Source organism: Poecile atricapillus, chromosome 3 (assembly GCF_030490865.1).
Source record: "Poecile atricapillus isolate bPoeAtr1 chromosome 3, bPoeAtr1.hap1, whole genome shotgun sequence".
NCBI lineage: Eukaryota > Metazoa > Chordata > Aves > Passeriformes > Paridae > Poecile > Poecile atricapillus.
In genome coordinates this window covers 22,525,441-22,546,835 of record NC_081251.1, presented here as the reverse complement: position 1 = coordinate 22,546,835, position 21,395 = coordinate 22,525,441, and the positions used below count along the sequence as shown (strand labels likewise).

Sequence of the window (21,395 nt, the reverse complement as noted above, 5' to 3'; positions counted from 1 at the left end):
TAATCAAATAAATGTGATTAAAAGAAAAAATAAAAAAAATACTGGTAACACAATGATGACAATTAAAAAAAAAAAAACCAAAAACTATAAAAGGAAATATGTAAGAAGATGTTACTAAACCATTTCAGAAAAACACATATACCTTGTGTCAACCAGAAATCACATATCAATGAGAATGGCATGAAGTGTGGTAATGGCTATTTATTAAATTATAGAAACAGTGAAAAAGTACATTACTGTTAAATAAAATTATTAGCATGCAAGCAATACTTTAATCCAATATTTTCTTAACAACAAGAATAATTGACTATTTTTCCCTCTAATTCCACCATGGTTTTGAGATTTCTTTGAATATTTATCTGTCAGTTTGACTAACAGTTGTAGATGATGTGACCAAACAGATGATTTGACTTATCTGCTGCAGCCAATGGAATCGACTTGAATTATTTCAGGGGATAAGACTAATTCTGTAAAAATCAAATCTTAGCTGTCAAACAGCTGTCAAAAGGAACAAGACTGTTCCTATTAAGTACAACACTGAATTAAAAGGAAAGAAAGTACGAGTCACCTGAGCGGCTGTAAGGGAGAGGTCAGTAAATATTGGATGGCTTTTACAGGTAATCAGGACCTCTTCTTATTTTAATTCAAAATAACCAATGTACAGATTCATTGTTTGCAGGTCCCATCATAAGCTGGGCATATATGCACACTACAGTGATAAAAAAAAGTTTTTGCGCACATCCTCCCTTTGAATATAAACTTCATAGGAACTCCCTGAGCTGACTTTTCTCAAAACAGAAACTTGTTAGATCCTGTCTACTCTTTATAAAATGTAGAATTGTTATCTTACTTATTCCTGTGTTTTATGTGGTATTAAATAACACAGGAAACTCAGGATTTCGTCTAGCACTACATAAAGTAACCTTACAGTTTTAACATATACTGTAAAGTTTAAAATGCATTTGATGGCTTAAGTATTCACAGGAGGAAAGCTCATTTACCTATCAGTTTTACAGCTCCAAGCAGGGCAGCACTGTGTAAAAGATACTTTGTCATTCCTTGCCCTTCGTACCAGGCTGATTCCCCTACTGCTGGGGGACTAAGACCTATGAACTTTTGTGATGTACAAGGCCAGAGAAAACATTACATGGATGGAAGATGTGGACAATATCCTGTCCTACCAAACACTACTTACAGGTTTTAATTGCAGGATGTTATTTTGATACCTCATTTCTTCCAAGACCTCATTCCTTTTAATTTATGTAAATAAGAAATCATACTGACAAAAATTAGAAGTGAAGCAGAAAACCCCAAAAGACTCACTATAGTCCCCATAAAGATCACTATCAGCCCAAATCTGTAGATTTTCTGTAGGTCCATTTTAAAGATTTGTGCTGAAATTTAATAACCCTGAAGCATTTTTATTATTCACTGCATTTCATTATAATTAGGGTAGAATAAGGGTCTAAAGTACAAGAGGTCTCACCCACAGCCACATGTTCATAAAATCTGAGAGCTAGGAATTAAAACTATCATAGGTTAGCTTTTTTCTCTCCATTTGCTTGCCTGTTTGTTGCGGTTTAGAAATGCTACTCCCGAATTTAGTGGCCCTCTCCTCCCCATCCATGAGACTCTAAAATGTGTCTGAAGAGAACTGGAGGCACATATAGTAAAGATGACAAGTTGAGAGGAGAACAACATACTGGAAACAACGATGAGATAAGAAAATGAACAGTAACTGCAACAATACCAATAACAAAAGAGTACAAAAAAAGGGAGATTCACACACAAAATGCTCACCCAGCCCAACCAGATGAGACTCACAGTCAGTGGTACCCCACCCTCACTGCTCCCCTGTCTGCCATCCATATTCCATGAGAAGGAACACCATTTGCAGAAATGAGAGTGCTCTTTCCTTCCACTCCTGGATATGTCACAAAATAGTTTTGAATAAAATTAGGTTCTTAGCCATGCCCACACACCTCCAGGCTCTGTCTCCTCACAGTTGTTGTGAAAACTTAGACCTGTCCTTGGCTGAAATCAGGACACTGGTACAGGCAAAACTCTGTGGAGTTTGCTCACAGTGGTAGGGACACAGAAGGAGCAATGAGTGGCAGCCAATCATTCAGTCCCACTTACCTCCCGCTTTCATGCCTCCAAGCAGTGCTACACTGCTTATAAGGTACTTTAGATTTGCCCTGTCTTTCCTTAACTTTGTTTTTTCTTGGCTACTAATTATCTAAATTCCTCAGCACAAAGATGACTTCTTCTTAATCCTGCTCATTGCACTGTGCTAAGAAAGTATTGTGATGTGCCCTGTATGGAAAGTGGCTTTGGGTTGAAAACAGTAATATCATGTTTGAATGATCAACAAGAGGGAAGAAACCCTACACCAGTTAAGGATATCACAACAGCATGAGATGACCTGACATCTGCAATCTGTGGGAGGGAGGGAGGGAGGGAAAGAAAGGGAGGGAGAGAAAGACAGAAAGAGAAAGAGAAAGAGAAAGAGAAAGAGAAAGAGAAAGAGAAAGAGAAAGAGAAAGAGAAAGAGAAAGAGAAAGAGAAAGAGAAAGAGAAAGAGAAAGAGAAAGAGAAAGAGAAAGAGAGAGAAAGAGAAAGAGAAAGAGAAAGAGAAAGAGAAAGAGAAAGAGAAAGAGAAAGAGAAAGAGAAAGAGAAAGAGAAAGAGAAAGAGAAAGAGAAAGAGAAAGAGAAAGAGAAAGAGAAAGAGAAAGAGAAAGAGAAAGAGAAAGAGAAGGCGGGAAGGCGGGAAGGCAGGCAGGAAGGCAGGAAGGCAGGAAGGCAGGCAGGAAGGCAGGAAGGCAGGAAGGCAGGCAGGAAGGCAGGCAGGAAGGAAGGCAGGAAGGCAGGAAGGCAGGAAGGCAGGAAGGCAGGCAGGAAGGAAGGCAGGAAGGAAGGAAGGCAGGAAGGAAGGCAGGAAGGAAGGCAGGAAGGCAGGAAGGAAGGCAGGAAGGAAGGAAGGAAGGAAGGAAGGAAGGAAGGAAGGAAGGAAGGAAGGAAGGAAGGAAGGAAGGAAGGAAGGAAGGAAGGAAGGAAGGAAGGAAGGAAGGAAGGAAGGAAGGAAGGAAGGAAGGAAGGAAGGAAGGAAGGAAGGAAGGAAGGAAGGAAGGAAGGAAGGAAGGAAGGAAGGAAGGAAGGAAGGAAGGAAGGAAGGAAGGAAGGAAGGAAGGAAGGAAGGAAGGAAGGAAGGAAGGAAGGAAGGAAGGAAGGAAGGAAGGAAGGAAGGAAGGAAGGAAGGAAGGAAGGAAGGAAGGAAGGAAGGAAGGAAGGAAGGAAGGAAGGAAGGAAGGAAGGAAGGAAGGAAGGAAGGAAGGAAGGAAGGAAGGAAGGAAGGAAGGAAGGAAGGAAGGAAGGAAGGAAGGAAGGAAGGAAGGAAGGAAGGAAATGGGTTTTGAAAGATTATTGCCTTACTTTAATTAGTAGTAAGGGTCTACAGATATGATGACAAGCTGCTGTTAGCTGAAGATAAGTCTCTATTAAATCATCAGTAGTGTACCTATTACTGAAGCTGATATTTTCCAAATTTAATCTTCCATTACTTCTTTTCTTGTCTCTGAGTCCTAAAAGGTTTTCCCTGACCTCTAAGTAGTTAGATTTGAGAAAAGAAATGTGGTACATACAAGTCCTGCCGTTTGTATTTATCAAATAATACAGGAGATTAGATACTTTGCATTAAGCTTTATCTGTTCAGATTTAAAGATTTTTTTCTTGAATGTGTTTTGCTGAAACAAAGATTTTTGATTATATTTAACAAGCATTACTTGGAGTGTATCTACAAGATTTGTATACAATGTCATTGCAACTTTAAAAGTTAAAGAGTAAGCTCATGTCTTATTCTCTTAAAATTACTGTCCTTTCCTCATATGGCAGGTCATAATAATTCAAAATCTCATTTTATTTTGTAGCAACAATCATTGCAGAGAGTGTTGGAAGCAATAGAAAGAAAATCTGCTTGTGAAATCTCTTACCAACTATTTTTATTCACAATTCATCTGTACAGTTGTAGTATGTATCTTGTTCTCTTGCCCTCAGTGTGGTCTTTTTCATTTGTCTTTGTACCATAATTCTCAGCCTGGATCAAAAAGATTCATGTGTCAAGAGATTCCAGAAAAAAAAAAAAATAGGAAAAATAGTCTTCAGATTTCTAGATATATAAAATTTATGTATAGTTGCATAAGATACATGTAAATCTTTTTAAACTCCATTGCATTTTCAACAGTAGCGAGAATATAAAAAATCTTTATTGAGCAATATATTTTATTTCATCATGTTAGTATACCAAGATAGTCTTGGTACATTCCTGTCTTCCATCTTTAAATAATTGTGCCTTTCCATGTAAAGTGAGAAGTCAATTAACTTCCTTATTCAATTTTAACCATCTCAGTTTTCAAACCCAAGCACCTGTGTCTTGTCAGGCTGACAGGACAGGACATCTGTGAATGGGTCTCTTAGACCTTTGTCTCCAGTTATGTCAGCCAAATGAGGAAGCTTCTTTGTTGATAAGACTCCTTAATATACAGGGAGTAACTGTTATTTAAAATTATTTTATAAATTTAGGTCATCTTCAAACTAGTTACACTACCTCCATTCTCCTTGCTTCATATAGCTTCATGGAAATTACCCAACATTTTGTTTTTCCACTAAGAACATATCTCATTTTCCACCTGCTTGTAATTGTGACTTGTTCTCCTTTTTTTCCTAGCCTTACCTTCAGAACTAGTACATTATTTCTTATGACCTGGTGTTTGCCTTGCAGTGTTTTCATAATGACTGCATTTTAATCTTCATTTCTCAGATTGTGGCTGTAAAAACCTTCCAGTATCCTTTTAAAAGCTCTCCAGCTCTTGATCACTTAAGGAATCCTGCTCTGCATTTGCTTCATACTCAATTACTGAAATAACTCTAATTTGAACATGGGTAATCAGATTTGTATGTGGGCCTTCACATAAGGTCATAACAGTTTCTTGCACTTACCTTTTTGCTTCAAAAGTGCCTCTTTTAACACACAGAGATGTTGTTTTTACCCTCATGTCCCCAGTGCTTTCAAAGACAGGATGGATGATTTTTTATGAATATAGGTCTTTTGCCAAATGGGATCCTCAAAAGTGGTCAGGTTAAAAAAGATGCTTTATTGGATTAATTTGTTATCATATGTGAGGTGATGAACTAGAGGTAGTCTTCCAATTGAATTTTTGTTATTGACTGTTTGTAAGTTTAATGCTGTGGAAGGATAGTTAAGACAGGGGTTCCTTCTTTGCTAGAAGGTCTTTCTTTGAATGCAAAGGGCAGATACTGTGCATGCTTATGACGATTGTACTGACAAACTGGAAGACAGACCATAGAATACACTGAACATTTTAGAGGAGATGGAAGGGCATTGTTTTGATATTTTTTAAGAAAATCATTAATTAGTTTTCATTTCTGATAGCTGGACAAGTTTCTGTTTATAAATTTTGCACATCCTCAAATATTTTTTATAGCCCTGGCCTGGACTGCCATGCTCCACGTGTTCTCTTCATTCAAGAGAGATCTAAAATCTCAAAATATTGTTTGATCTCAGTTCACCTGTGTGTGTAGCACATCTGAAGCAAAATATGAGGAAATAGAAAGTTTTAGCTCTAACTTCAGATTGCCTTTGCACTTGAGAGTTTTCTGGCATTGTTTGTATGATAGTGACTTTTATGATCTTATAACCAAGAGCAAGACATTTATTACATAATAAAAGTGAACACAATAAAAATAAAATCCATCAATCTTTGGTTATTACCTGCAAAAGAAAATTAAAATATCAATCTTAATGTGAAAGATGTATTAAAGTTTTAAAGGTGCTGTATACTCCTAAATGATTTTCATGGCTTTCAATCCAATACAGTTTTGTACATCCTTAGAGATGGACAGACAGTTGGGTAAATGCTTGTAAAACAAGAAAGCTGAATCTTTCAAAAGTGTTACAATTTAAGCATTTTATCTAGCAAATATTGCAATGTTTCATGTGTGCACAAATATAGAAAATAACGTGCAACAGGAAAGAAATTTCTTCTGATCTTGGGACTGGATAAAAATAAGATAGCAAGACTAAACATGACAGCTTTATTTCTGTCACCCAATAAGTCTGGGTGGGGTTTTTTTCTTGGATTATTTTAAGAAAAAAATTGCAACAAAAACAGTCTGAACAAAAAGGGTGCCAGCAGATAAATAGAGAGCCATGTTGAATGCTGCAATAGGTACAAATCTGTGCCCTGTAGACCCTTGAACATTGCATTTGACAGTTTTGCGTGTAAATATGGCTTAATTATCAGGTATTCAGTGAAGCTGCACTTTGTATGTTTTTGTTTCTATGAGTGAACTCTTCCTTCCTCTAGAGTAAACATAGTGAAATTCATTAATTTTTGATTAAATAATTTTTAAGAAAGATGTAAATTTGTTATTAGGTAACTTGCACACTAAAGCTTTCACAAGTTAGTTGTGTCTGTGTGGGTGTATGTGCACATGTGCAAATGACAAATAATTGGCTACTACCCTTCTAGTAGTAGATTCTGATCACGATTATTTGTAACTCGAGAAAAATTTCCTCAAAATTGGAGAGAATAAAGTTGAAAATTCTGTGCATGATTTACCATTAGTGATTCTGTTAGCTCCTCCTCCAGTCTAATGTTTAACTGAAAGTTAAAATTTGAAAAAGATACTCAGATTGCTGAGTAGAAACTTCAGTTTCAATGCCACTCTTGCAAAGAAATGGAGCTGTTTTTATCTTCTATTTGTGATCTTATTGTGTTCTGTTTATATGAATAATTATACATACATACATACATACATACATACATACATATATATATATAGTAATTACCTTCCTCAAAACCTGTTTTCTTCTTCTGAAGCTGTAAATACAGTTGAATATATGTCTTCTATTTATGCATGAAATGGCAAAATGCAACTGTTACTGTAGCCATGTGGACTACAAGGGTATCATGGGCTGTGGCTCACTGAAAATCTTGACATATACCCTGAAATTTTCTGAAACCCTGATTTTCTTCACAGAGCTTCTGAAGTCCCTCCCAGTGTTGTAATTCCAAAGTTATCATTAGTATCAAAGGAGTATCTCACTTCCTCCTAACTTATGCTTTTTCCTTTGTGTGTGGTTTTGCCTGTGGCCACCAATTTAAGGTAATGTCAGAAAACACTCAGGGGATTGTAGTAGATGGACTATGGAACAGCAAAAAGTCAGCAAGTTTGCATTTGGCTAAACCTAAGTGCAATATGGAAAACTTTTTCAGCTGTTTCAGTAACAGGAAAAATAACAAATACAGTACATCCTTGTAAAGTCATGTGAAGATATTGAAATAAATGTAAGAAAAACATTTACTTAGTTCCTTTTCTTTCTTGTTTCCCCTTCCTATTTTTCAAAATTGGCACTAAGCTGCTTTCTGAATTGTTGCTGTCAAGTTCCAACTACTGTGTGTGGCCTATATAAGCTGAGCAAGTGGTTCACAGAAGGGTGAAACTGACATAATTTTAACTGACATAAGCAGTTTGAGCTTTTTGCTGCTAAAGCCTCTAGGCAATCTTTGCAATCTAGTTGATGATTGAGACAAAAAAGAAATCTGTTATTTCTCCTGAAAATTATAGACAAATTGAGCTTCTGAATACTAACTTCAGCAAAGGTTGGGAAGTTAATTTTTATCGTTTTATAACTGTTTTGAAATCCAGATGTCTTATTCACGTAACATTTAATAGGATTTGGGCTGCCAGAGACCTCAAATCCTTCAGGACTTATCAGAACATATCTCAACTTCTTAAACCAAAACAGAAAAAAAGATCTTACCAAATCAGGACATAACATTGCCAGTGTCACGATGCCATGAAGTGGCATTGAAAGTGGCACTGCTTGAAGTGAACACGTGAAAAACTTTAGGTATTGCTTATTGCGTATTTAAAGACTCTTCCATTCCAGTGTGGAGACCACAGTAAGAAAACTTGGGTGAAAAAGTCCTTCAAAAGTTTATTCAGTCCAGTGACAGCTACCATTTATATATATACTTTTTTTTTTTCATTATCAACCACTGCTGTTTAATTTTAGGGGTTTCTCTGGTATGATAAATCAGAAAGAGGTAGATGATGAAGTTTAATATATAGGAAAAAAACAAAGGAAACTCTTCATAAGTGAAAGCAAAGGATTACTATGTTTAAGGTGCTGTCAATATTTTTTTCAAGTGGCCTGTGTTGCAAATAAATAAAGTTTAGCCTTAAAAAGAGTCTTGAAAAGGTTGTATAAATAATCTGATACATGCCATTTTGAATGAATAATTTGTTAAATATGAGTTTATTTAATAACCTTTAATTGAAAATTCATATATCACCAAGCTTCCATTTTTCTACAATTTTTTACAGTCCTGCTATATTGTTTCTGTCTCATAATAAATACTAACATTACATTTATAGATTGTAATGTTTGGAATGCTTTTCTGAAAAAAATAAAAGTTTAGCATGCATAGTTTGTTTGAATAGGAAGTTAAACCTTTGGCATTTTAGATCATTAATTTTTTTCATTATGCATTTTGATCATGTGCATTTGTCAAAAGTTTCTTCTGTCCAGGAAGACAGAGGTAATATATGAGGAAGCCCTATCTTTTAGCTTAATTTTATGAATAAATCTTAATTAATAAGAAGTGTTACAGATTGATCTGTGCTAAGAAGTGAAGTCTACACAGGTTTTTATGTCTGTCAGAATGGTGAAGATAGACACACCACTTGAGAAGAAAATTGGAGAAAGACATCCTGGGCTATCCACTGTGCATATTTTTTCCTAAGACTAAATACCAAGACTACACAGATTTTTCTTCAAACACTGGAATTACTTTTTTTTTTCCAAAATTGGAAAGGACTTGAGTGAAAAAAAAAAAAAGTTATGAAGCATGGTGAGAGCACTCTAACATTAGTTCTATATAAAAAATCCATTATCTTAAGTGCTTCAGTGTAGTATAGTTTATAATAGTTCTCAATACACAGCTAACATCAAAGTAATGAATCAAGAGCCTGTTACTGCAATCTTATTGACAGTAGACCTCAGTAACTCTACAGACAAATATGGGCCTTTTACTGGAAATTTGGCAGTGAATTTAAAGCTTGATGGATGCATATGATAGCTTTGGACAGCTAGAATCCTCATAATCCAAAGATTAAACTATTTTGTTCACTGTTAGGAACCTTCAAAGGGTAATTCATCTTAGGTCTAGACTAGAAACAGTAAAGTCTGTGCAAATGAAACTCTGTGTCTATCTTAATATACTTCAGTCAAAGTTTTAGAAAAGCACATAAATAATGTAGTTGAATGCTTGATCTTGAAAAGTGGTGAAGTCCTGTGAACTATTACATGTATTATTGAGTATAGCTGTCATTCTCAGATCACTCATTTTTCACTGGATTTTCGGAGGTTGTGGTAAAGTGCTTGCAATTTTCAGGATGCCAAGTACCATTTTCTCTGAAGTTCTTGACAGAGGTAGTGGTAAGAAGATGCAGGTAAACATCATATTTTAGAAGATTTTTCAGAGATACAAGACTGACTTGCTGCAATACAGTTTCAGCAGTTGGCCAGTGACAGTTGTTATTTATATGGCAGATGTAGATTTTTTGTGATGTGTTTCCTTGGGAATGCAGTCTACCGGAATTCATAGTAGCTTTGAATAATGCAATTTTTTTTTTTTCTGATAGAATACCCTCTCATAAAAATAAAAGCTGGCTTTTGGATTGTATAAATCTTTGCTGCATGCATCAGATTTTTTCATGAAGCTACTTCAATTTAAAGTTTTTTGTAAAAATATTTTGATTAGAAAATAACAAAGAATTTTTTTCTCAAAGCCAAGTATTCTCCTGTATCAAAGGAGTTTAAAAATTTTTATATGTTTGACTTGTACTGAACAAATGCCTGTGTTAACCTATCATGACGAAGACAGTGAAAAGGGGAAAGTTTGAAAAGATAGAGGTAGCATTTTCTGTAGTCCTAAAAACATATAACAGTATATGCTGTAGCTTGTAATAGATCATCATTTTCACCTTTTTGTAATACAAATCAGTATTTTTATTTTATTCTAATCATTCTGATATCTTTATTTTATATGTAAGACTTTATTTTATCTGTAATGTTTCTGATATATGTGAATGAAGAGGTGACTTTTTTATCAATGTAAATGAGCATATCCAGAGAAATACCTTATTCTGTTCAACCTGCTGAAACAGTACAAAATAAGCCAGGTATCATAATGTTTGCTTCTACCTTTGACAGCTATTTAAAAAAAAACTTTAATTAATTTCCTTAACTCAAGAAATCTTAAATCTTTGATCTGCAATGTGTAGAAGACATGTCTAACTCCTCATTCATTAGAGTCTTGGGTGATTTTTGTTTTCTTGCTAGTGTTTGTAGAATATTTTGGTACTTTTATAATAAAATAATGTTGCAAGTGAAAATGTTCTCTCTTCTAATATCTTTTCATGTTTCTTGGCCTTTTCAAAATTTTTTATAACTTGACTTGTAAATTTAGTGTCATTACCATCCTCTAAATGCTACCGTGACTGAGTAGTGAATTAAGGGTGTGCATTCACTAATTGAACTTACATGGTATAATGGGGCATAATTAATATTGATATAATGCTTTAAAACATTCTGAGGATATGCTTGTATTGAGTAATTAATCCTCTCAACAAGCAGGTTAGAGGCTGCCATGGTTAAGTTTCGTCTGTAAATGGGTATAGTAAGGAGGAAGAGGAAGTAGGAAGTAAAAGAATTTGCTTATCAAACATGTGGCTTCTGAAATTATACCTGAATTACATGTGAGCTTTTCAGACCACCATTTCTTTGATGCACATGTTTATATTGTGTGCTCTGCTCATGACCATTTTAGCTCTCTAGCTCTTCTCTAAGGGAAATTAAAGAACTTTAAGTTGTACTACTTCAATGAAAGGAGTGGTGTTCCATTAAAAACTTTCAAAGAAGTTTGAGACCCAAACCAATTTTTCTCCTCCCCTACATACATTTTTTGGTTTTTTGTAGGTGGAGGAGTGTCATCTTCAAGATGATAACTTGTTCAGACAACCTCTTTCAAATATCTAATATTTACAAATGGTCATTAGTTTCTGCAATAAAAAAAGAAGAAAATGTGTCCATTCATATTTTTCCAATGTCACTGCTTAGTTATTTTAATATTTTCTGTTTCTTTTAATAAATATTGACTTAATTTACTTTCTAGAACCTGAACTAATGTGAAACTAAGAAGAAAATCAAACTTTTTTTATATACTTGAGGCTTTAATTTACTGTCAGAGAACAGTTAATTATTGGATTCTTTTAAACTGCTATTTCACCACCTAAATGAAAACTGTACATAAAGGGCTTTCTACTGCCTGCACCCATAATTATGTTGTATGAATATCTTTGCAATATTGACAAGGTAGAATTAAATACAAATTTCTTTCACTCCATTCAAAGAAAAGCAGCAAGATATGTAGTACACTTTGCTTGAAAATAGATCTGTAAGGGACTCCACTGAAAGACTGTTAAACCAAGAACTGAGTTTGAAATTAACTTTGAAAATGATGGCATCTATTAAAAACTGAAATGTTTTGCACAAGAAGATTCCATAAGCTAATTTCACCTTATTTGTATAAGGAATCATATTTAAAGAAACAAAACAAAACCAAAGCCAAATAGTCAATTATAATTGTTAGACAAGTATTATTATTTCATTCTGCAAATTTCAACTGTATTTTATTTCATTCTTTCTTTTGACAGTATTGCCTAGTCATACATGTGGCAACCCAGGAGAAATACCTAAAGGAGTACTTCATGGAACCAGATTCAACATTGGAGATAAAATCCGATATAGCTGTATCTCTGGTTACATCCTAGAAGGCCATGCCATGTTGACGTGTATTGTGAGTCCTGGAAATGGTGCATCGTGGGATTTTCCAGTTCCGTTTTGCAGAGGTAAAAAACGAAGACATAAAATATCTATTAAATACAAACAGCAGATTAAATAAATTTATTTTGAGGGTTTTTTCCCCTTAATTAAAGTGTACTAATCTCCTGTCTAAAAATTGACACCATTTAAAACTGTAATAACTCAAGCAGTGACACTCCAGAGTTTGCATTCAGAGACAGATAATGATCTACTTATGCTTTTTCCTTTCTGTTTACGTGGGACACAGCTATATCAATATAATGACAGGACCTGGCCCCCAGCCAGGAAAAAGCTTCAGTGATGTAAACTTTGAAGGGCGGTCCAATCCCTTTGAATCCTACTCCTGCTCAGAGCATAGATAACTTCAAAGTTGTGTCAGATTGCTCAGGGTTTTGCCTAGTTGAAAATTGAATATCTCCATGGATGAAGTTTGTAAAGTCTGTCTGGAAACCTGTTATGGTTCCCAGCTGCCCTCATTCTCACGTCCAATTTAAATAAGAATTTTACAGATTATGTCTACTTCCTCTTTTCTGTGTCTATGAAAAGGTTCTGTTTCCATTCTGGTTCTTTCCTAAACTAAACACTGCTATAAGATTTTCACATACCCTCCACTCGTCCAGTCTGAAAAATCCTTTACCTTCATTCTCATATCTCATACAATGTGTTCTTCAGCATCTTGAAGTTTTAGTGGCCATTCTCTGGGCTTGTTCTAGTCTGTCACTGTCAGTGTCTCTTTTGTGCTGAAGGACCCTGGGTTGGACAAAGCATTCTAGATGGGGCCTCCTAAGTGCCAAGCAGATGAACTCTCTTTAGCTGCTGGCTGTGCTCTTGCTCATGCAACACATATGAGGTAAGCTTTCAATACTGCAGAGGTGCACCATACACTCAGCTTGTGTTTCACCAGGATTTCAGGTCCTTTTGTCAGAACTGCCACCTAGCAAATTATTCCTTTCTACATGGAATGATCCTGTTCCAGGTATAGGACTTTTCCAGGTATATTGCATTTCTGTTTTGGAATTTCATGAGATTTCTGTTATTTTCCCAGCTTGTTAAATCCTGCCATAAAAGTCTGTCTGAATGGCAGTTCTACCCTTCAAGACATCATCCCATGACATCCTGCTTATCACTTCATAAATAAGTTGAAATCTACTTTGCTGAAGTCCAAGGTGTTGATTCTATAAATTGCCTTTCTCACTTCCCTCAAGATATTCAGCTAATGGTAATTGTGACTACAGCTGCTCTTAAATATGACTTGGCTGCATGTTCTTTGCTCCTACATCAGGTTGGTCTGTCCTGTATGTGCATTAAAAAAAAAAGTGAAATCAGATATCTAGTGCATTGCTTGCCCTCTGCTATGCTGCCATCCCCAGAGATGCTGGGGTGGTTGAAGTCTCTGATGATAACCAGACCTTGTGTCTGGGAAACTTCTGATGCTTTTACAGTTTTGATCACTGCTCAATCAGATAACCTATAGCAGATATTCAATAATGACCTCCCTCTTGACTTTCCCTTCTCATTCTAGCCCACAGGAGCTTCACAGTTCATTGCCTATAGTGCAGTAGAGAGAGCTCTGTTAATTCAAGATCCTACTTTGTGTAAGGTGCAGCCTTCTTTTTTTCCTCCATTAGAAAATCATAGATAGAATCTGTGTCTAAAACTTTCAGTTTGCCCAGTTTGTCCTGTGGAGCATGTTTTTTCATACAGGCACATCAAATGGCTTCATGTTGCTTTGTGAGAGGAAGGGAGGGAAACATTCACTGCCTTCTCCCCATGCCTTCTTCCCTGGGCCTGTTCTCCCATTTGCCTTTAGGTTTTGGCATTTGTCCATGACAAACTTAGTTTAGAGCTCTCTTCACTAGGTCAGCAGAGCTCTTTCCCTGTTCAGCCAGGCAAATCCTATATCTCCCCTCCTGTCCTCATTCCTTGAAGGAGACCCTGTGGTCAAAGAAGTCAAAGCCCGGTTACCCAGCACCAGCTCCTTAGTAAAGTGCCATTCTGCTGGAATCTGATACTCCTACCTGAACTTTTCCCCTTGGATTTAGAACTTCTCTGGTTTCCTGTGCTCTTCAGCCTTTTCTCATGCCCTGTGGATACCCTTCTCTGCTACTCCTACCACTCTCTTGGCAGTATTATTGGTGCCCATGTGGGTGAGCAACAAAGGGAAGTTGCTTCATCCAGTAATGGTTACTTGTGAGTAAGGCTCTTGTATCATAATTCCTCACTGCAAATAAATATTTTATACTTTTCTGTGCTCCAAAAAAAATGCAAGGGTTAGTAATCAAAAAACCTAAGAAATATTTTGGCCAGGTCTGTTTTTTGTATTTGATTTCAATCAGTACTCAACAGATAATTCTTCTACTAGTGCTTCAAAACAGAAAGAAACAAAAATTTTCTAACCATTCAGTGTCTGATCTTAAATGTTTGGATTTGGCTTTTTTTGTCATTTTACTAAGGGGTAGCAAACAGGTGTCAGAAAAATATACATAAATTCATGGTATCAGCAGTGTCTACTAAATATTTCTTATATTTCTCCAGATACTGCCTGTTCTGGCTGTGTTTGCCTGCATACAAATATCTTTCACAAGACTGAAATTCTGTCCATGATTTGTAACTCACAAATTTAACCTTTTAATAAAAAATCAGGTGTGTTCCTAAACCTCCTGCAGACCTCACACAAAATCCAAACAATTCTGTGTACATTCTGACAAGAAATGAGGATAATAAAAGAAAGGTTATTTAACAATTAATAACTTACATGAGCCAAGCCATTGCCTCAGTGAATTTTTAGAATTCATGTGGAATTTGGATTTGATGAGATATTTTAGGCATTCCTTGTTTTATTTCATTTTATCAGTCTGAAACATATGCCATGAGGTAGTCCATTCCATTCACTATAACTTCAAGCAAGACATGTTCCCCAATTGTTTCTCTAAGAACCTTGATCTTTTCCATGAAAGCATCTTTTGTTACAGCTCTGTTTCCAGATGGTATTCTTCTTTGTTGTCATCATAAACTAATTTCATGACACACATTCAAGATAATATAACAGAGTTAAATAAAGCTCTGAGGCTTATATACTAAAAAATCATAACAGCCTTGTTCTCTGTGGTACATTTCCCTACTTTTGCTGATGCCGAAAAAATACTACTTTCTGCAATTTTGTTGCATAATAACTCCAGAAACATTAAGAAGCTGGTGTCCCATAATTTAAGCATTGTCTAACTGTATAACTGCTAGTTTTGCTAGAAGAATTCCTAGTGGATTACTAATTCTCCCGGAAGATGTAGACAGCGTTGACTCTTGTATTTTCCATTTTCTTTCTCTGGCTGCTGCTCAGTTTCAGAAGTTCCCCTTTTAAACTACAGCCATAGTGAGAGTGATGGAGCTGGACTGTGCTGGAAACTCAATAATGGATTTGAATGAACAGAAATCGAATGAGTTAATGCCATTTTTTGAAAGTTTAGAGAATTTTACTGTCAAGATATTGTTTTTCCTGTTTTATTTCAATAAAATACCTGGATCCCACAAATAGGAAGCAATCCCCAGAGAAAAGTTCAAAGGTAAATCCTGAAGGATGAGATAATTATTAAAACCTAGTCATTTTTCCACAAGGTAAATAAGAGCAACTATGGAATTTTCAACTATTAAAAGAAAGCTGGGAAGTTTGCCATGAGTTTCTGAAAAAAAAAATTATAGGTATATTCAAATATACTTACAAATTAGACTTTTGTATACTTACAAAAATATTCATAGAGAATCAATGGCCAACCTATATTATGTTAATATTTTTTTCCTGGTGAATTAAAAAGTTTTTTGTTGTCTCATTCTCAGCTGCCATAATAGTGTCATCCAAAACATTTGCCTTCTTTGTCTTGAGGTTGAAACACTGTGCAGTACAATTCTGAAACATTTTGAAAGTTAATTTCATTCTCTTCAGTAGTTCCACTAATAGCTGATTTATGATATGTGACTACTTCTAAATGAACTTTGTATAATTGGGTTCTCAATTCTCAGTAATTTTGAGAATCCCTAGTTGATTATAGTTGCATGAGTCAAGATTTTTATGAAGCTAACATTAGGAATACAAATTGGATTAGTGATATTACAATGGTAAGCTTTTTCTAACAATAAAAATAGCTGTGAAGGGAGGAATATGTAATATATTATCATTAAAAACACATCCATCTATTGGAGGGAAAATAAAGAAAATAAAGTAAAAAAGATCTTATGTCAGAAAAGTCCAAAAGGAACAAGTAATAATTAATCAGGTTTCAGATTTAAGAGCTATTGTTAGAGAAATATTGTGGTTAAAATACATATTTTTACATACATACATACACACACACACACACGTGTATTTATATATATATAGAATCAAAAAAGGTATTCCTTAACAAAGGATGAAAGAAAAAAGAGTCTGTGGGTCACTTAGAGTAAAATAAACTGAATAGAGATGCTGAGCTGACTTTTTTGAAAAAAAAATATAGCAAAGAGAAAATGATGTTTTTGTTGTTATCCATACCTTCTGAGGTAGTAAGTAATTCTGTTATATTTTTTTCTCAACCTCTGATGTTTAGACAGACACTGTTTTATAAGTTTGAGGACAAAAAGATGTCCTGATCCCACATTTATGCATGTTTACAATTAAAAAAATTAAAAAGGAAAAAAAAAAAAAATCCCGTAATTTTGCTTACTCATGTTACATTACATGATAAAGTGATAATATTTTCCCCATATCCACCCTATAGTCTCTAATTTGTAGAGTGACATAGTGCATTCCTGTCTGAGTAATTTTCCAGAATAATCTGATTTGGTGCAGTATTTACACTGAGATGAAATTTGGAAAAAGCCCTCATTGTAACTCATCAAATAACAAGTTAGAGAAGTGTTTCAGGAAAAGCAGATAGGAAAGCAGATACTGTGTAATTTCTTACATGGTAGTGAAGGACTAGTAGATCACACCCGAGAGATTTAAGGACACAGATCCAAGTAGTTTTATATATCTGTATGTGTGTGTTTGTGTGTTTATGTATATACATATATTTACACATACGTATATCTATATTTAGATCCTATGGTTCCAGCATGTGTCAGTACCTATGGAGGGAACCTGATAAAAAATGAAAAGATGCCAGTTCAAAGCTTGATCTTGAAATAGGAGGCCTGGAAGTTTGGAACAAATTAAAAAATGAAATGACCAGCACAATGAAAACATAACAGGTGTCCAGAATGATGCAGTAAAGTCAAAGAATGGAAAACAAAACTTCAGCCATGAGCACAGTTAAGATCAGAGAAAGATTAATTTATTAAAAATTAAAAGCAAACCAGAAACAGTCATAAAAAGATGAAGGATTTGATAAATGCTCATAGAGTTCTGAGAACAACTGGATTAAATTTCCTAATTAGTAAAAAAAAAAAAAAGTGAAATTTTCAATGATCATTAATTTGGTCTCAAAGAATTCACCCTTTTCTGATTTTGCTTCAAAATTAGGACTTCATTTGTTGTTGGCTGCTCTTTTAAGGGATCATTATCAGCTTCAAAAACATATTCTCAAGTGAAGATAATCATGTCACTGGAAAAGTTTAGGAAAATTAACTGAAAAATCCGATAATATTTACCATAACCTGAAGACTGATATTTTATTTTTTGCGAGAGAGAGTATGAGATTACTGCTGATTAATTTGTGAACTTCTTCACTTAACTCTCTTCTCTTAAAACCATGTTTTTACATAAAAAAAAATGTGTTAGAGTTGGGTTTTGATTTTAAGTTTGCTTAAGTACAAGCTGTCATAAATGAACTCCTCTGCCAGGGTAGCAAATAATTAGTCCATCACTATTTCTGTATTATTTGAAGTATGAAACTTTTTTGACTAATTGATCAGTTATCCTGTTTAGAGTAGATGGAGATGAAATAAGACTTTATAATATAACATACCAAGTATAATATAACAAATCAATATGATAGAATAAATAAAAGTTAATAAATAAATCAAAATGTTTACGAAATGAAAACAACCAGGGCAAGATTACCCATCTGAGTCCAGTATTCTCAGGGCCCGTAAATGTGGAATGACCGACTGGGGTCTACTTGGATCAAGCTCACTGGAATCTCAAAGCTAAAATGTTCATAGTGCTGCAGCTGGAATGGTTGTCCATAGGTACCCAAACAAATTGCAACAACTTGTGTGTTACTATTTTGTAAATACTATTAGTTTAATGTGAGGAATATGATTATTTAATATATGCAAAATAGATTCTGTTTTGCTAAACTACAATAATTTCTGAAATTTTAACCAACCCCCCCACCCCAAAATTCTACTTAGAGAGCAATCCAAATTATTTTGAAGTGCCCTTTTACAACCATGTAGATAAAAATAAAATTAATCTTAGATGAATGTTCTAATGAGTATTTAATTTATGTGAAGTTTCTCAACAGCTAGAGAAGAAATTGAGAAAGGGAGGCAAACTGATTAGAGCACTTAGCTGAGATGGAATACATCTGGATTCAAGTGATGGCAGAATAAACCCCAAGCAACTTCTAGCAAGTTTCTATTTTTTATAACACAGAAAAGAAGCAGGAGTATTTGCTTTTATCTATTCAAAATAAGTCAGTAAAAACCTAAAATAGTAAAGAAGATAAGGAAGTAGAGCTGTATATTTTGATGGTTAAATAGCTGTCTGCCTGTTGGAATTAAATTCGATGAATGAGCTATCAGATGAATGCATAATGCTACACCATTGTAACACTTTGTAATGTGTTTGGTTGTTCTGAAGCTGCAGTTTAGCAGCTTGACAGTTGCCAATGACATGCTAAAATTTATTTTTAAACTTTTCATTGGTACACTATGGCTTGTTTTTATGTTGTTGTCAGTAAGACATTTTAAAATTATAATTTTGAAGTCCTCTTTTGAAAAAGCTGTTACCAAACTCCTCGTACTCCAGGCTGAACAAGCCAAGGGACCTCAGCCACACCTCCTGAGTGTTGCCCTCGAGATCTCCTCTGCACACACTCTGATCTTTTGATGTCCTTCATATATTGAGGCTTCCAGAACTGCACACTGTACCTGAGGTGGGGACATTCCAGAGCTATGCAGAAAGGGACAGTCCCCCTTGCCTGGCTGGCCATGCTGGGCCTGATGGCCCCAGGACAGGTTTTTCCCTCCTGGCTGCCAGGACACTGCTGGCTCACGTTCAACTTGCCATCAGCTCAAGGCCCCAGATCTCTCTACGTGGATGTGCTCTCCAGCCTCGATAAAGAAACAACTATTTCAGAGAAGCATTTAATAAAGCTTGCTAAATAATTTAGGCCCATGGTTCATTTAGAACCCTCTAAAGCTGCAGTTTTCTTTAATTGATAAGACTTATAAAATGTGACTCAAATTGACAATATGTAATTTGATGACGATTCATAAAATATCACTCGTTTTTAATTGCACCTATGCAATTGCTAGTTATAGATAAGGAAATTACTACTAATTACATAAGAAAAAACTTTATTACTGTGAATTTTGTACTTTAAATCACCACATAAAATGCTTTTATTACTTATGTTCCAAGAGTAGTGTAGTAATGTGATTTTTCACATGAAGTTGAAATATAAACTTAAGGTGGAAAAACCAATTCAAATATGTAAATTCAAATTCTAAATTGATTCTGAAAGATTCTAAGTAAATTTTTGAAGGTTAGGTTAGTATTAAGGGTTTTTGCTTTGTTTCGTTTTTATGATGCAATAAATATATATTTTTTTTTACCTAAACATTTTATTATGTGGTATATTAAAAAAAAGCCATATAGAATACAGAACATTGCACTCTGGAAAGCATTTATGTGGTGAGGAGAGATAAGTCCTGCAAAAATGATTGAATGTTCAAAAGATACCTAAACCAATTCAAAGGAAGATTTCTAAGATTCTGGTTTTGCTCTTACTTCATCCTTGGCTATCTGCTCATCAAGGCTTGCATCTCACTTGTAGCAAGATTCATTTATGCAAAACACAGCTTACTAAAATTGTCAGATTATTATTTTTGGTGAAATTACTCTTTCTAGCTTGAAGGAAAATGAAAGGTTTTTCACTGATTTCCGTAGTAGTACTTTTAATTTTTGCATACATAAACTTGATGGATATGTTTATCTGTTTTATCTAAGCTGCATATCTGTACAGTATACATGTTTTTTGTCAAGTGGTGCCAGCCATATGTTTTTGTATGTGTACTTTATATGAGATGCATATTCTCTAAATTCATACCACTTAATTCCTGACTACTGAGAGATCCAAATGTTTGTAGCTTTATGTTTCAAGTAGTCATTTATGCTGATACAAACAGCACTTTGTGCAGTTGCTTACAAGTTGAAAATAACCATAAGTGTTTGGAATTAATTACTTGCAGATTTTAAAATGCAATTTGTAAATCATATAGAGTTTGAATTCATAACGCCTCAGGCACTATCTGCTATCAAATTACTGCGAGCATAGTGATGCACTAAGATTCCTGAGCACTATCTCAAACTATCTTTCTCAAAACCGTGCCATAAAGAAGGCCATGGCCAAAAACGATGATCAGTCCAAGAAGGCAAACTGTCTCTGGGACCAGCTGTGTAAGACCAGACAGTTTCTGTCCTACCCTCTGAGCAGTGCAGCCACATCCTGCTTGCCTGCACTCACTTAAGCAATGCATTATGCTTTACTATGCAACAGTCTGGTTGCCTTAGCCTGTGTGCCACTTGTGATGAAGGAAATTCCCAGAGCATATCCACATATGTCAGAGAAAAAATATTCTCTGGTTCAGGCTGCTTTCTGTGGTCTTACCTAGCTGACTAATGTTCTCTTTCAGTTTCTGTGTTAGCTTGACTTCTTGCAAATCTCTTCAGAATGGTGTTGTGAATAGATTAAAGGGCTATGCATCCCTTTGGGCAGATAGCTGTAGTAGTCTGAGTTCCTTTGGCTCTCACTGGTAATGCACAGTGAATAAATTTATATTTTTTGCATGTGCTTTCCAGTAATAATAAACTACATTTCAGCTGTAAAATTCTGAGCTTTAGAGCCCAAAGATTATTCAAGAGCTGTGTAGCAGGAACAGTGAGGAGCATAGTATTTACCACTAGTATGTTACTTAATGTCAGTATAAACACAGTGGGAGATGATATAATGGAGGATGCTGTCATAACAAAATTTAACAGCAGCAGCTAATACCAAAGATATATGGCTGACTTAGGATTTTGCTCATCTTGCTGGTTACCCTGCATGGGAAAAGTCTGCTTGCTGGCTTTCAAGAATACAGGTGGAACTGTTATGTGTTTGGAACTGAAACTTAAAAGTGTAGGTACAAGATGTATGAAGTTAATTTGTTTTTCTTTTCTGCATTGGATGATGATCTGTAATGAAGTGCTAGAAAGTTATTTTAAAAAAAAAATGAAAAAAGCAA

The 21,395-nt window shown here is 35.1% G+C and overlaps 1 protein-coding gene across 1 annotated transcript in view; it reads left to right on the top strand.

Annotated features, from left to right (window-relative positions):
• CSMD1 (CUB and Sushi multiple domains 1) overlaps window positions 1–21,395 on the top strand; it is a 1,087,660-nt gene that overhangs the window by 547,298 nt on the left and 518,967 nt on the right. Inside the window, exon 4 of the mRNA XM_058836707.1 lies at window positions 11,804–11,998. Coding sequence (XP_058692690.1) covers window positions 11,804–11,998 — 195 coding nt within the window. The remainder of the gene's footprint in view (window positions 1–11,803; window positions 11,999–21,395) is intronic.